This window comes from Pelophylax lessonae (genome assembly GCF_965119305.1).
Source record: "Pelophylax lessonae genome assembly, chromosome: 7".
NCBI lineage: Eukaryota > Metazoa > Chordata > Amphibia > Anura > Ranidae > Pelophylax > Pelophylax lessonae.
In genome coordinates, this window is record NC_138774.1 from 229,078,994 (window position 1) to 229,095,708 (window position 16,715).

General features: G+C 45.2%; 2 protein-coding genes across 4 annotated transcripts in view; one reads left to right on the forward strand and one right to left on the reverse strand.

The window, feature by feature from the left end:
- HAUS7 (HAUS augmin like complex subunit 7) overlaps window positions 1-16,715 on the reverse strand; it is a gene marked incomplete at its 5' end in the record, with an annotated part of 217,766 nt that overhangs the window by 142,733 nt on the left and 58,318 nt on the right. The gene's annotated exons all lie outside the window — the stretch shown is intronic.
- Window positions 1-16,715, forward strand: part of LOC309559661 (deoxyribonuclease-1-like) — a 160,041-nt gene that overhangs the window by 68,917 nt on the left and 74,409 nt on the right. For 2 of the 3 annotated variants that reach the window (XM_082263030.1, XM_082263032.1), the window contains exons 1-2: window positions 3,023-3,086; window positions 13,581-13,723. In XM_082263030.1, coding sequence (XP_082119156.1) covers window positions 13,586-13,723 — 138 coding nt within the window. In that variant the 5' untranslated portion in view covers window positions 3,023-3,086; window positions 13,581-13,585. Of the gene's footprint in view, window positions 1-3,022; window positions 3,087-13,580; window positions 13,724-16,715 lie in introns of those variants that run through there. The other variant, XM_082263031.1, reaches the window with a different exon arrangement.

Genomic DNA, 16,715 nt, shown 5'->3' on the forward strand with positions numbered 1-16,715 from the left:
CCTCCGTTCTGTACATTATCGCATTAATCCCATTATCGCATTAATGTGGCCCCAGGCTAAGAGAGTTATACAGCTGCGGGAATGCTTTGGCTTTTAAATGGAATCTGTTTCTTTATATGTAGGAGCGATAAGGTGTATTTTTTCTCTACTTCCTGGTCGTTCGGCCTCCGTTGTATGTCCGTTACCATGGCACCCCGCCGGAGGAGACAGGCGTCACTTCCGCCGATCTTTGATTGGCTGATGGGTGACGCATCACTTCCGCCGGGGGTGACGAGCGTCACTTCCGCTGACACCGGATTGGTAGACGGGCGTCTCATCCGCTCGTCGCGGATTGGTTGACGCTCGTCGCCACAACCATTGAGAGATTTACCGATGTCGGATTGGCTGACGAGCATCGATTCCACCTATTGAGGATTGGGAGATGCTCGTCGCCATGACCAATGGCGGACGTTCTGCGGCAGACCTCACGGCCAGTAAATTAAAACATGGGGGTATTTAGGCGTGTGAGTTGCGTCTGGGGTCACGCCCAGACGAAGTCTATTGAGACGAAACGTTGGCGACTCCAGACGCAACGTCCACACGCCCCTTGAACCTTTTGCCGGCCTTTACTACCTTGGTACCTGGGACAGCCTGTGGGACGCCGCATGTCCATCCCTTGTACTATTATTGTATACATGCTTGGAAACATACGTCATATTGTGAGTACCTTTTTTATTAAACAAGATTGCTATTTTTAAACGGGATCACGCTATGGGCCTCGCTTTCTTTTTCTTTTCACATTTCATTTTTATGATCGATGAGAAATTTTGAGAAGTGCTCCTTCCCTGCTCTGATCCCTCCATGATTCCTGAGAAGTGGTCCACCTTTGAATAAAGCATTCACGTAACATCAGATCTTCAGTGGCCCTGATCAAATAGCTGGGAGAGGCTGAGTCATTAAGTTGATCAGCCATGGAAATCTGGTAAGCTGCTGCATTTATTTCATCACTGAGGTGTGCCCTTTCCTCCACTTACACTTGGTGTCACGGGAAGATACCCTCCTTTTTGGATTATCTCGCATGATCTAGGATTTGATTTCAGATCAATCTTTCTTTGGGACTTTAATAATTGGACACTTTTTTCCCCCTTTTTAAATCTACACTATTGTGATCAATAATAATTTTTTCCATTCATTTGGACACTATTTATCATTTTTGTGGTGATCTTTTACTGTCTTTAGCGCTACACTTTATGGTTTTATGATCTCTATAGCTATACGGCATAGGGGTCACCATTGTCCGGTAAGTGAATACCCAAAGGGGGAGGACCGGCACCGGCTCACAGCACCGAAAAATATTGCATGTTTGTGCACCTTTATCCTGGCACTCCAGCACTTTCGTGGGATACACTTTTGAGACTGCATATATCTTATCATCTACTGAGATCTTAATGAACTATTTTATTTGGACTGGCACTTTTATTACTGCATATATTTACATGGTTTCTACACTCCTGCTTTTTTGCACATATTTGCACGGTGCACTTTATGAGTTTGAGTAGAACCTTATCTATGTTGTATATGATTCATTATTGTTTGCGCTGTGATTTATTTTTTTTTGCAAAAAATAAAAATTGCAGAGGTGATCAAATACCACCAAAAGAAAGCTCTGTTTGTGGATAAAAAAGGACATCAATTTTATTTTGGTACAGCATCGCACGTGCAATTTTTGCCGCTAAAGTAATGCAGTGCCAAATCGCAAAAAATGGCCTGGTCATTAAGGGGGCAAATCCTGGTTAAAAGGATTTGTATATTTTCAATGTCATCATCTAAGCCACATGAAAATGCCTTCTACACGTTCTATCGTTTTGTTTTTTTTTGGATTTGATACATGTCCCCATGGCAATGACACCTTCCCATGGCCTTTCCTTGACAATAGCTTGCTTACTAGCCTTAAAAACGGCAGACCTAAATAACTAGATTCACCCCCAATGGACTTCAATGTGATTTGCTGCAAGTTTGTGAATTTAAAGCAAAACCAGATTCGCTCCCCCCAATAGTGAATTAAATACTAAAACAAAAAAGGCTGTAGATACAGGTGCATGAATTTTCTAAATGCGATTGTGTAAATGTGACCTCACAGCAAGATCATTGAGGTTCTATTGTTGCACATTGATGAAATATGCAAAAAACAGTTGGTGGCGATCATGGTGGAGTTGGACTTTAGCAGCACAGTGTCCAAAGGAGTCCACAAAGAGAAATAGTGGAAAGGATCTAAAACGCATTATACATTCCACTAAAACACAACGGCCTAATTCCCCGTACACACGTTCCGATTATCGTACGACAAAACTCGCTTTCGACCTGGTCTCACGATAATCTGATCGTTAGTACACAGCTTTCAACAACCGATCACGACAGTTGGTCCAACAAAATCCAAAGGGACAAACAGGAAAACCTCTGTCGTACGACATCTTCTCGAACGATAATCGTTTCGTCAGTACAGTATTCGTACGCTAAAAGTCGATCGACAAATACCACGCATGATCGGAAACAGTAAAATAATCCGCAGGGGTCTGACGTATATACATCACTTCCGTTACGTAGCTATGAAAAATACACTTGGTCAGTGAATCGTACGAAGAAAGTCGGATGGTTTGTACGCAGAGTTGCTTTCGATTTTAGTAACATGCAACAATTCCGAAACTTTAGTCGCACGACTATTGTACGATAATCGGAACGTGTGTACGGGGCATTAGTGGCAAGCTGAACATTGTAATCAACCCAAGTTCACTTGTTGACCTCAGAACTCTACATTACAGCCAGGACTAAGGCAGTCCTAATTTTAGGCTTCCTTTAAATAATCAACTTTACCAATGTAGTTCAAGTCTTTACAAAAACATTTCTGACCTCCACAGCCTTGGCTTGTTTACTTAAAGCAAATGGAAAAATAAAGAGAAGCGTCAGGTGGGAGATTCATTTATTTTCTCACAGGTAGGTCTGAAATGATATAAAGCACCCCAGCAGTGAGTGTTAGCGGACAGTCATTGCTAGTTCTGTGGATTTACATTGTCCAGCTACGTGTATCCTTACTGGATCCAAGTAGGCAGGTAATGTTATTTATTCTTTTTTTTTTTTTTTTGATAAAACTAAAATCTAAAAAAGAAAAAAATGTAAATAACATATTACTTTTATCTTTCGAAAAAAAAAAAAAAAACCTGTCTACTGGACTCAACAAGCCATTTCTCAGTAGGAAAAAACATACATTTTTGGTTTAAAGTATGACATACAGCCATAAAAACCATGGTAGAAACACATACAATACAGTAATAAAAATACTATTATATTCTATGTGTTTCTACCATGGTTTTTATGGCCACATGCCCTTTTTGTACAATAAATTTGATAATAAGAGAATAAGATGTGAGTGGTTACTTCTGTAAAATGGGAAATGGTTTGCTTACTCCAATAGACTGCTTTTTCTCTTTTTATTTATTTAATAATAATTATTTACGTAACAGGGACTCCAAGCCATATAGCACTATTGATTACTTTTGGACCTTGAGACAGCAGTTTTATTTGTGTTTTTGTGCCTTTTATCTTATCTGTCAACCATAATTATTTGTTATTATATTGTTAACATGCATTTTGTTTTTAAATAGTTCAATGCCGAATTTCAGGTATGATCATAATCAGGGCTTTTTTTCTCAGAAACTAGGTACAGGAACTCAACCACGAACCCCCAACCCCCCCCCCCCCAACCTTTAAACCGCATCAAATAGTGGGTGTGGCCAAATTTTAGTTAAATACCAGGAGTGCATTTCGCACAAAATGCAGAGTTTGGGGGGAGTGGTTACATACAGAGTAAAATATAAAATAGTGTTGCGCAGGATAAAATTCCTCTTGGATAAAAATGTATATATGATGTAAATAGATTTATAAAAATAATATATGCTCCTTCAATAAATAAACAGATATATCTGTTTATTTATTGAAGGAGCATATATTATTTTTATAAATCTATTTATATCATATATACATTTTTATCCAAGAGGATTTTTATTCTGCGCAACACTATTTTATATTTTAGGTTGATTACACTTTTTATGAGAAGTGAAGTGTTTGCGGCATTTTAAAAATCTTTTACTAGAAGGTAGCTCGCAGGAACTTTTCATCTTTTTAGGTTACATACAGAGTGCAGAGTTCAGGGGTGCGCTGCATACAGAGTGCAGAGTTCAGGGGTGCGCTGCATACAGAGTGCAGAGTTCAGGGGTGCACTGCATACAGAGTGCAGAGTTCAGGGGTGCGCTGCATACAGAGTGCAGAGTTCAGGGGTGCGCTGCATACAGAGTGCAGAGTTCAGGGGTGCACTGCATACAGAGTGCAAAGTTCAGGGGTGCACTGCATACAGAGTGCAGAGTTCAGGGGTGCTCTACACTCAGAGTGCAGAGTTCAGCCTTCTTCCACAGCTGCTTACCTCTGCATCCCCTATCTACATCTCACTTTCACCCCTCTTCAGCTCTGACCTCCGCATGCAATCCCCCCTCCACTGTCTCCATTTTCTCCTGACCTCCTAAAAGCTCCACCAAGTTCCAGCTGAAAAATAAAAGTTTGTATACAAAAAAAAGGCCCTGATCATAATTGCACATTTATATTGGACTAGCTTGAAGCATTGTAAGTATACCTTAACCACTTCCCATCCGGCAACTGTACATAAAAGGCCAGATGGGATAAAAGGCCAGATGGGAGTTGTTACGGAACAGGGCACCCCTGAGCAGGTACCTCCGTTGAGAGACGCTCCTAGTGCTTCCCGAGGGCTCCAAGCACTCCACCAGACACCGTAAGCACTTCAGACTCCACGAACCGCCGCAGCTTGGTTAGGGTCTTGGAATCTCCTACCCACCCTGGACCAGACTTGTATAAAGTATTCAAAATTTCTACTTGAGTAAAAGTACAAGTGCTCGATCAAAAAGTGACTTGAGTGGAAGTGGAAGTGCTCGCAGAAAAAGTTACTTAAGTAGAAGTACTAAAGTATTCAACATTTTTTTTACTTAAGTATTGCAAGTAGTTTTTTCAAAAAATTTGCTACTTAAGTACTAAAAGTAAAAGTACCAGTAGTTTTGAAAAAAAATTTCTACTCAAGTACTGAAAGTAGAAGTACAAGTACTGTGTTATGTAGTTATTAAAGAAAGAAGTCAAAAGTTTGAACATCATATTGTTTTTTATTATTTCAAATGATTTATTCAAATGATTAACCTAAAGGACAAATCACAATTCCTTAGGCTGTAACTTTTTGTAAACAAAAAACAGATAAAGTATGTCCCTCCCTTCCCCTTTTAAAGCATCCACCTTTTAGGGCCAGGGGTGGAAGGTAGTGTTTTTGGTTCGTCCATCTTTTCAGCTGATCAAAAGGCAGAACAGGAGCATGCGCAGTCTTCTTAATCGCGGTTTGATTTGATTTGCTCAATTGATGATGATGTGCCAGGCCAGCTTCATCAAACCTACAACGCTTAAAGTGAAAAATGCATCAAAAACTACTAACAAAGTGGCTGTGCTAAAAATGCTAATAAAGTGCCTGCAATTATATATATATTCTTGTATTCAAAATCATCGCCCACAGTATCAAAAATAAAGTGACATGTCTGTGCTAAATGCAGTGCAAATTATTCCCACAATGTAAATTTAATTTATATAAAATATGTATGACAATACCACAATAAAATAAGTTGTGATTGTGAATAAGTTAGGTGCAAGTTTAAGTGTGTAAACTAAACTTTATAAGGAAAAGTCCATAACTGAATTTCAGTGTGCAATCTAAGAAGTGCTTGTCACTTGCTGTCAGATGCTTCCACCTTTCTTCTGTGATCTGCTCAAGTAAAGTGGTGGACTGGATAGCCTCTCTCTCTGCCTCTCACCTTAGTAGCACTGGCACTGCACTGGTTCAAAAAGCTGTCAATATTATTTTCAGCTTGGTCTTGTCAGAACATGCTTCCACCACCTGTCCTTCACACTAGTAGTGCTCATTTGCTTTGCTCAAGTCAAGTGCCACTGCCAGTGGCCACTACAGTGCAGGCACAGCCGCATAGGCAGAGGCAGGCCGCAGGAAGCACAGGCCGCACCACAACACAACACTTATGGTCCATGGACCATGGATGGTCGGATAATCATCATAGCCGTCAGTCTCACTCTTCTTGGTTCAAAAAAGCCACTCATGACCCGTGTGTATATAATATATTAATATTTTATATTGATTATTTGATTCTCAAATGGCACATTGCCATGGCAAGGATTAGGCCCTCTCCACGGTCCACCTCACTCACCTCATAGAGAAGAAGATGAGATAACGAAGAAAATGCTCCGAGTCCTGCCGCCCGTGTCACAACTCCTCTCAGTAAGGGCCCTAAGGGGTGGAGTGACACACAACACGTCTAGAGGCGGAGACCTCGAGCGGGAAGACGGCAGCATGGCTCCTCCAGTGCGGTCTTAACTTGATGATCATGACAGTGATTCCGCGGCGCGAGCGAGGCTGTGGGATTGATTGAATTGAGTTGTGCTGCCTACTGCTACACGCTACCTACTACTAAATTGTGAGTCAGTATATTTTATTTCATTTTTATATATAAAAGCGGTATTGTTGAGCACTACTAGCCACTAGATCTCCTGGCTGTCACGTTGTCACATGTTGGGGAATCACAGCGGCTCGGCTCCAGAAGTGGCGGTTGTCCCCGTCATCCTGCCAGAAGTTCATCACCTAATCTTAAGTTATTAATATCTTATGAGGAGAGGACCTATGGGATTGAGAATTGAAATAATTAAATATATATGGCTTTTTGAACCAGTGCAGTCAGTGCCAGTGCCACCCAGACGCTATCCACCAGTGCCACCACCATTAAGTTTGTTGGTCGGTCACTCGAGCAGTGTTGCCAACCGCCCGTAGATTTACGGACAGCCCGTTAAAACAGGGCACTTTTCTCCTGCCCGTAAATGCCCGTAGCAGGAGAAAAGTGCCCGTAAATCTACGGCGGCGGCGGCACTGTCAGAACTGCGCATGTGCGGCGCGCAGTTCCGGAGATCCCCGAGTTATCGACGTTGGACGAGTGCCACGGCCCGCCTCCGTCCCCGCCTCCGCACCTGACCCCGAGTTATAGACGTTGGAGGAGAGTGCCACGGCCCGCCTCTGCCTCCGCCTCCGCCCCCGCCCCTCCTCATTTAAGTTTTCCCACCTGTGTTCCCTTCCCCTGGGCCTGTGTGATGAAGCCGGGTCCGGGACTGGAGGAGTACAACTGGACCGAACCTCGCCTGATCGTCATCCGCTCACCGACACCGAGGAGGGCGATCGGCGTGAGCTATGGAGGGGATCACCGTCACCTACCTATCCGTGCGGGCTGAGCCGTGCTGCTGGGCACTATGCCGACCACTGACCGTCCAGTCCATCCATCCGCCGCAGGTAAGGTAAGTCAGACTCAGAGCCAGCTCCTCTCATCTGGATGGAAGGGTGAGGGGGGGCACACACAGGTCCTGGGCTCCTGGCATCACGAGGAGTTGGAAATGTTTCATGTAAGTCAGTGTAACTTGTTGTACTGCCTTGCCTTGCATTGCAATGATATGAGGGGAGCTACTTACCTACCCGTGTAATATCAGGGGAGCTACCTACCTACCAGGTAGGTAAGTAGCTCCCCTGATATCACACAGGTAGGTAGATAGATGGATGGGTAGGTCCTCCGCAGTGTCTGCCCACCCCCTGTACCATGTCCGCAGTGTCTGCCCACCCCCTGTACCATGTCCGCAGTGTCTGCCCACCCCCTGTACCATGTCCGCAGTGTCTGCCCACCCCCTGTACCATGCCCGCAGTGTCTGCCCACCCCCTGTACCATGCCCGCAGTGTCTGCCCACCCCCTGTACCATGCCCGCAGTGTCTGCCCACCCCCTGTACCATGCCCGCAGTGTCTGCCCACCCCCTGTACCATGTCCGCAGTGTCTGCCCACCCCCTGTACCATGTCCGCAGTGTCTGCCCACCCCCTGTACCATGTCCGCAGTGTCTGCCCACCCCCTGTACCATGTCCGCAGTGTCTGCCCACCCCCTGTACCATGTCCGCAGTGTCTGCCCACCCCCTGTACCATGTCCGCAGTGTCTGCCCACCCCCTGTACCATGTCCGCAGTGTCTGCCCACCCCCTGTACCATGTCCGCAGTGTCTGCCCACCCCCTGTACCATGTCCGCAGTGTCTGCCCACCCCCTGTACCATGTCCGCAGTGTCTGACCACCCCCTGTACCATGTCCGCAGTGTCTGACCACCCCCTGTACCATGTCCGCAGTGTCTGACCACCTTCTGTACCGTGTCTGCCCACCTCCTGTACCATGTCTGCAGTGTCTGCCCACCTCCTGTACCATGTCTGCCCACCTCCTGTACCATGTCTGCAGTGTCTGCCCACCTCCTGTACCATGTCTGCAGTGTCTGCCCACCTCCTGTACCATGTCTGCCCACCTCCTGTACCATGTCTGCAGTGTCTGCCCACCTCCTGTACCGTCTCTGACCACCTCCTGTACCATGTCTGCAGTGTCTGCCCACCTCCTGTACCGTCTCTGACCACCTCCTGTACCATGTCTGACCAGAGTCTGCAGACTCTGATGTAAGGGGGAACTCTGTGCTGGCTGGGTTATGGTAACCCAACCTTCATGTAAATTTGAGAAATATGTTTTTTGACTTTTGTTTAACTTTAACACATTGCTAATAGCACTAGCTATATGTTTATAGTTAAAATATTGATATTTGCACGGTTTAGCACTGAAAATTGTTATTTTAGGTACTTTTTTCAGTGTCCGTAAAAAATTGGTGCCGTCCGTAAATTTTGGACGTTCTGCCAGTAAATTTCCCTCCGGGGGGTTGGCAACACTGCACTCGAGCACTGAAGGAGGTGGAAGCATCTGACAAGTGAAGTGACACTTTAGATTTGCACACTGGAATTCATTTATGGACTTTTCGTTATAGATAGGTTTACACACTTCAACTTGTTGCACGCACCTGGCCTAACTTATTTCATAACTTATTTTATTGTGATTTATTGTCATATTTTATATGAATTGAATTTACTGTTACATTGTGGGAATAATTATTTTCACTGCATTTAGGCTTTAGCACATTCATGTCACTTTATTTTTGATACTGTGTGGAGTGTGGGCAGTGCACTGGGGGCAACAATGATATTATATCGATTGCACAGGCACTTTATTCGCACAGCCAAGTTGTGTTTGTAGTTTCTTGATGCACTTTAAGCGCTGTAGCACCATTTATTTGTTTGTTTCATATTTTCTTTTTATTGGAAAGATTTGGTATAGCAGCTTTTATTATACACAGCCTTTATTTTCGTATGCGCTGATTTACAAATGACATTATACACATTTTTTTGAGCTTTATGTAACCTGCCATCTACTGTTCTGGCAGTGGTAATTTTTTTAAAAGTAACGAGTAACTATGCAGCACAAAAAAAAAATATTTGAGTAGAAGTATCGAAATCATCGAAAAAATGTAGTGAAGTAAAAGTAGAAGTAGGAGAAAAAGATTCTACTCTAGGAAAGTACAGATACCGCATTTCGGTACTTAAGTACAGTACTTAAGTAGTTCTACTTCGTTACTATACATCTCTGCCCTGGACCAACGACAAGGCCCCAGGTTCCTGTGGGTGAACCTCTCTTTCCCCAGAGAGTGCAGCACGAACAAGCTCTTACACAAGCTCTTACAAGAGCTTAGTGATTCTCTAAGGGAGTATGGAAGACCATAGCAATCCCTGCAGCAGATTCCCCCAATAACGAGACAAAGCTCCGAGATGAGGGTAAAACAGGAACAACATTTATTGGAAGAACACAGCACACTTTTATACAGAAATTGGAACATCCTTCCCCCAACAACCGCTTTCCCATTGGTCAATTGTAAAGTACTTGCAGTTCTCAATAAGGTCCTCTCCAGCCCATGCAAATGAGGGCTTGAAAATGAGTCAACAGGGATTGGTCAGATAGCTTTGACCAATGCAAGGAGACAGAAGCCCCAGGGGGCAATCAATGTACACAATAGTCAGACACAGAACAATGGTTCCCTAACGAGCCCTCAATACACATTACTCTGAGTGTCAATAGACAGCCGTCTCCTCAGAACTTCCTGTAATGCCCATATTAGGAGTTGGCTTCCTGTTCCTTACAGTTTACAGGAATACGTTTTAGCTTCCAGGAGAGAGGCAAGGCTCCATTAGCCACATGTTTAAAGAAACACAAAAAGACACAAAAATGCATAACTCCCAGTCTACTGAACAGAACCCCTACATTCAACCAATCCCCAGATAGCCTGGATCTGAGCGCTCAACATATCCAAACAGCGCTCAGATGCCACAAATAGTCAAATTGCCATGGGGTTTACGTTTAGCCTGGGCTGATGAGAGGGTCCATAGTCCCATTGCAGGAGGCGAGCAACCAGGCTTCTCCAACGCCCAGTGGCGAGATTGGTCTCGTCACATCTCTCCCCCTTTCCAAAAAGACTAACAGGGTACCTGACCTCCTGCCGGTCAGTGCCCTTGTTAGTCCAGCAGCCCACCCACAAAACAGAAAAAACAGTACGGCCCACCCACAATAAATGGTTACTACACCTGGTTAGAGGAGAAACTTGTCCATGTCCAGGTGCCTCACCACGGCTGTGTAGGGGACTGGCAGACTGCCTTGGTGGGTTGCTAAGTGGGCAGAGACCAGCGGTACTCTGCCCTGGTGCCAGCGCTACCACAGAAGTAGCCTGGTTGGAGATGGGTTGTTGGAGGGGGAGACCCACTGTCTCCCTTTTGGCTAAACAGCCCTGTTGCTGGGGGTCAGGACCGACTGTCCCTACCCCCTGTGCTGTGAGTGCAGAGACCACGGTCCCATCTGCATTGTTGGGGGGCTTACTGTCTCCCCCTGGTACGTTAAGCTGCTGCTATGGGATGGAGACTGGGCTCCCAATTCCCAATAGCTCAATCTGCCGCTGGGGGACAGGACCAACTGTGTCTGCCCCCTGTAACTCAATCTGCCGCTGAGGGATGGAGACTGCGCTCCCAATTCCCTGGATATCACTCTGCCAATGGGGAGAGGGGGTAACAAGCTCCTCTCCCAAATATACTTCCAGCCCCTGGGGAGGGAGACCGACTGTCTCTGCTCCCAATACAGTGTCCTGTTGCTGGGCGACAGGACCGACTGTCTCTGCCCCCTTTAACTCAGCCTGCCGCTGGAGAATGGAGCCTGGGCTCCCAATTCCCAATAAATCAGGCTGCAGCTGGGGAATGGAGACTGGGTTCTCCTCTTCCCTTAACTGTACCTGCCGCTGGAGTTCCTCCCAAAGTGCCAGCTGGCCCTCTCTCTCTGCCCTGTCTAGCAGAGTCCCGAGCACTAAGTTCTTCACGAACCGATTGGATCTCTCCAGGGGATTGGGTTCGAAAAAGTTCAGCCGTAACCACACCATACGGTCATATTCTCTCAGAGAGTATCGGTACTCCACTGCTGGTTCCATCCCGTCGCTTGCCACCAATTGTTACGGAACAGGGCACCCCTGAGCAGGTAACTCCGTTGACAGACGCTCCTAGTGCTTCCCGAGGGCTCCAAGCACTCCACCAGACACCGTAAGCACTTCAGACTCCACGAACCGCCGCAGCTTGGTTAGGGTCTTGGAATCTCCTACCCACCCTGGACCAACGACAAGGCCCCAGGTTCCTGTGGGTGAACCTCTCTTTCCCCAGAGAGTGCAGCACGAACAAGCTCTTACACAAGCTCTTACAAGAGCTTAGTGATTCTCTAAGGGAGTATGGAAGACCATAGCAATCCCTGCAGCAGATTCCCCCAATAACGAGACAAAGCTCCGAGATGAGGGTAAAACAGGAACAACATTTATTGGAAGAACACAGCACACTTTTATACAGAAATTGGAACATCCTTCCCCCAACAACCGCTTTCCCATTGGTCAATTGTAAAGTACTTGCAGTTCTCAATAAGGTCCTCTCCAGCCCATGCAAATGAGGGCTTGAAAATGAGTCAACAGGGATTGGTCAGATAGCTTTGACCAATGCAAGGAGACAGAAGCCCCAGGGGGCAATCAATGTACACAATAGTCAGACACAGAACAATGGTTCCCTAACGAGCCCTCAATACACATTACTCTGAGTGTCAATAGACAGCCGTCTCCTCAGAACTTCCTGTAATGCCCATATTAGGAGTTGGCTTCCTGTTCCTTACAGTTTACAGGAATACGTTTTAGCTTCCAGGAGAGAGGCAAGGCTCCATTAGCCACATGTTTAAAGAAACACAAAAAGACACAAAAATGCATAACTCCCAGTCTACTGAACAGAACCCCTACATTCAACCCATCCCCCGATAGCCTGGATCTGATCGCTCAACATATCCAACAGCGCTCAGATGCCACAAACAGTCAAATTGCCATGGGGTTTACGTTTAGCCTGGGCTGATGAGAGGGTCCATAGTCCCATTGCAGGAGGCAAGCAACCAGGCTTCTCCAACGCCCAGTGGCGAGATTGGTCTCGTCACAGGAGTAGGGCCGGAGGAGAAGCTGCCCTGGGCGCAATGGTTTATTGCAGGGATGGGGGTGCCTTGACCCTAACTCTAAGGGAAGGGGGGGCGCCTTCATCCTAACCCTAAGGGAAAGGGGGGCGCAGTTTGGCATCTTTGCCCTGGGCGCTGGATGACCTTGTCCCGGCACTGAGTGGAAGCTTCACCTTTCTGAGTGGATCTTCTGACACAGCCAAAAACAGATCGGGTTATGGGCACTGTGATTGGCCCTCCCGATTACATGATGGCTGTATCCAATCACAGCCTTCACAGTGTAAACAGAGACATGTACCTCTATGTCCCTTAGGAGTAAGGTGTAGGGAAACGGCTGAGTCTTGGCCTGTAGAATTTGCCCATCTATGTGGAGCCATTCATTTGTTGAAGGAATGTTTCCACAATTTCACACCTCCCATCTTGTTCTTGGACAATCAACATCTGCTCTTCCATTGTGATTAGATAAAGGCACTGGTGCTTCCTGTGTGGATAGGTAATATTTTCGTGACACTCATTAGAACTAAAGAAATGGCTTGGATAAGCTATGACACATATTTATAACTTCTACTAGATTTATAATGACCTGAATAATTGAGAACCTTCACCAACACTTTGTGGAAGCCCCCTTCCCTTGGTGCACTAAACCCATGCCTAATTTGTTTATTGGTAATCCAGGGCTGCAATATCTGGACAAAAACATTTCTGCTTTATTTAGCCAATGCCACCTGCATAAATGGTGTGAAAAGAATAGTCTAGCAAGTTCTCTTTTTTCACAACCTGCTGCAAACAGTGTGTTCTCTAAGGACTGGGAACTAGTCTGAAAAGAATGAAAAGTCGAAATCCAACGTTAAACAGGATTCCTTTGTAAGTTATTTCATAGATCTGTATACCTGGCATTCCTCCATTACATTCCAAAGCTCATTTCAATTGGGGGATGAGTATTATTCAGCTTTTTGGTGCTTTCTTTTGTACTTTCTTTCATGATATAAATAAAATGCAGAAGAATTACAGTTGAGAATATATATTTTTTTATGTTTAGGAAAAATGAAGTCCCTCTTCCTGGTTGCTCTTGCTGCCTGCTTCTTGCAAGCAGTTTTTTCCCTTAAAATTGCTTCCTTTAATATTGAAAGATTCAGCGCCACCAAGGTTGATAATCCTGTTGTCCTAAATCGTCTCATCCAGGTAAGAATTTGTGTTTATATTATGAAAATTATGTTTTTGTTATATTTTATAATAAAGTAAGTGCAATCTACTTGCTTAGAAGCCGAGAAACATGCAAATATGGTAAGAATTCATGTTGTTTTTAATATGATTAATTCAAGGGCGTAACTACAGGGGTTTCAGGGGTTACAATTGCAACTGGGCTGCATGCTCCAGGGGGGGCTGTGCGGCTCCCCTGTACACCTGGATAGGAGGGGTGGCAGGGGCAACATGTAGAGAAATCACTGTCCTCCTTTTTCCTTCTGTAGCTGCAGGAGGAAAATGGAGGAGATTGGTTCCTCTGTATGCTCCCCCCCGCCACTCCTCCTATCCAGTTCACTTGTGTTCTGCTGTCTCTGGGCCCCTGTGTGCTCCCCTGGTCCCCCCCCCCACTGTGCTCCCTCCCCTCTCCTGCTGGCTGCTGCAGATAGGATGAGCCCCCAGGCTTGAATGGAAGGGCCCCGGCCAGGGGTCCGGGGGGCCCTTAATGGTTTCTTGCACCGGGGCCCTGAAGGTTCTAGTTACGCCTCTGGATTAATTCATATTTTTTCAACTCTGAATTATGTATATGTTTTTTTCTCTTCAATCAATTGAACTGATGGCAAATATTATTCCATATAGGCTTCCTAATTATAACATTCTTTACTTTTTCTTTTATTACACTGTATATTTGCTTCTTTTCCAGCCTTGGATGCATCCATCTTCCTCAGCAGAAGAAGCCTAGGGCATAGATTGCTAAAGCCTAGCACACGCAAGTATTTTTTTTTTTCCGTTCAAACCAGCGGGATGAACGAAAAAAAATGAAAGAGCTCAGGAGGAATGGCTGTACTAACAATCTGATGTTAGTACAGTGATATCTCCTGCTGAGCTATTGTGTTCTGACAGGGGACGCCCCCCCAGTTAGAACACTCTGGTCAGCGCTCTCAGTCATTGGTCTAATGCTTATCCGCAGACCTTTTTCGGTCATGCCTCTTCGACAGGCGCTGGCCGACTGGTCTGTCAGGCCAGCTACAGTACACATAGGCCTAATGTTGGCCGGTTTCTACTGAACTGGCCGATGGTGCCCCACATTCGTCCCGTGTGTACTAGACTTAAGTCTTCCCCCTCTGACTGTTAAGAAAAGTTCTTTTGTTTCCCTACTGCCTTGTCAGGATCATCCAAACCAGGGTTCCAGTCCCCCCACAAGGTCTGGCACACAAAGTCTGCCAAATCCTCAGACAAGCATTCCTCTGCATGAATACGGGTGTGTCCCCTCTTTCCAGAGGGTGGGAATGCTTGGACCTCTTGCATTTCTGAGTTGGAGTCTCAGGGCTACAATCTGGATTTTTGTTCCTTACCCCCTCTGTCTCTTACCTCCCAATTTCCTTTGTCACCCTAAAGATTTAGATCTTCATCAAACCTTCTCCTGGATCATGGCGTCATTACCTTTGTTCCTGTGGCGTAATGTCTCAGAGTTTTTTCCTTCAATTTAATCAGATTTCTAGACACAAAGGTGATTATTGATTCATCTTGGATCTCAAGATCTGAATGTCTTTTTTTGAATTTCACAAAAACTTCAAAAACTCTGCATTGAATCCACCATAAGTGCCATTGTCTCCCTTCACCAGGAAAACTTTCTGACTGTGAACATCAAGGATGCTTACCTGCATATTTCCATCTTTCCAACACATCTACATTCCCTGCACTTTGGTGTGAGGCCCCTACACAACCAGTTCATGGCCCTGCCCTTTGGCCACATGTCTGCACCTCAGTCATTCACCAAGATGTTAGCCAAAATATTAACTATTGTGAACCGAGAAAAAAAAAGTGCTAAGGGCCCAAATAGTCCATCAATTGAAAGCAGCTGGCACAATACCCTAATATATGGCAGCATAAATTGGGTAACAGCAGTGCAGGGCTATGTAAATCTCATAAATACAACTGACAAAAAATCGACAATATATGTAATACAGAAAAATTGTGACCATAAATGAAAAAAATTGGATTGCATATGTGTGTATATACAAAACTCAAAAAGACCCAATGAAGAGCCAGAAAATAGTTTGAGCAATCTTCTCTATGTAGATTGTGAATCCCAACAGCCTCAAAGCTTCTCAGCGCTGGTGTAGCACCTTCAGTGTGTGCTACTAGTGTAAGAGTAAGAAAAAGCATATTCTTGCCAGTAATAACCAGTCATTAAATTGGGTCAGAGTTACTAAAGGCCAGGGCGGGATGACTTATCATGTCATTAAATTGGATCAGGGTTACTAAAGGCCAGGGCTGGATGCTTAGCCATGGCAGCCCTCTGGTGCCTCCCTTTGATGTCTGGAAGGTTGAAGAACCTCCTACAACTAGAGGGTGGGGGTTAGAAGGAGCTGCCATTAATATTTACGGGGCCCCAGCTGGCAGGGCACTGGGACAACCCCATAAATAGATATAGGCCGTACCATCAAAAGGGAGTCAGTGAAAGATGGAGTGCTGAGGAGAGGCTGTCGGTGGCCCTTGAGGAAACCCTTGCCGGGGAGGGGTAGTTCCCTCAAGAATGAGCAGCAGGTGCTGTACTGGAAAACCAAGTTTGTGCAGGAGGAAGGAAAAGTGGACTTTTTTGTAAATAGGGAGGAAGTATCCCTTTGTGAATAGTTTTGGACATTTTTCAAGTTGGGCATCCCATAATTTCCTACCCCATCCAAGTTATCAACCCCTAAATAAAACAAAAAATAAAAACAAGCAAGGACTGTTTTCTGCGTTGATGTTTGCCTCAACTAAGACCTTGTGTGACGTTACTAGCCGTCACTATGGGTGACGGATCACCCTGTCCCTGGATTGTAAACCCCTTTGTGTCATTTTCTTATGAGTTTGGGACATTGCATTTTATTTTCCCTTTATTCATCCTCTGAACAACTGACTCATGGCATTGAGTTAATGTAATGTTTACAACCCATCCCCCCCCCTCCTGTTTCTGTGTCTAAGTGTGTGGATTCATGGCAGACAATGG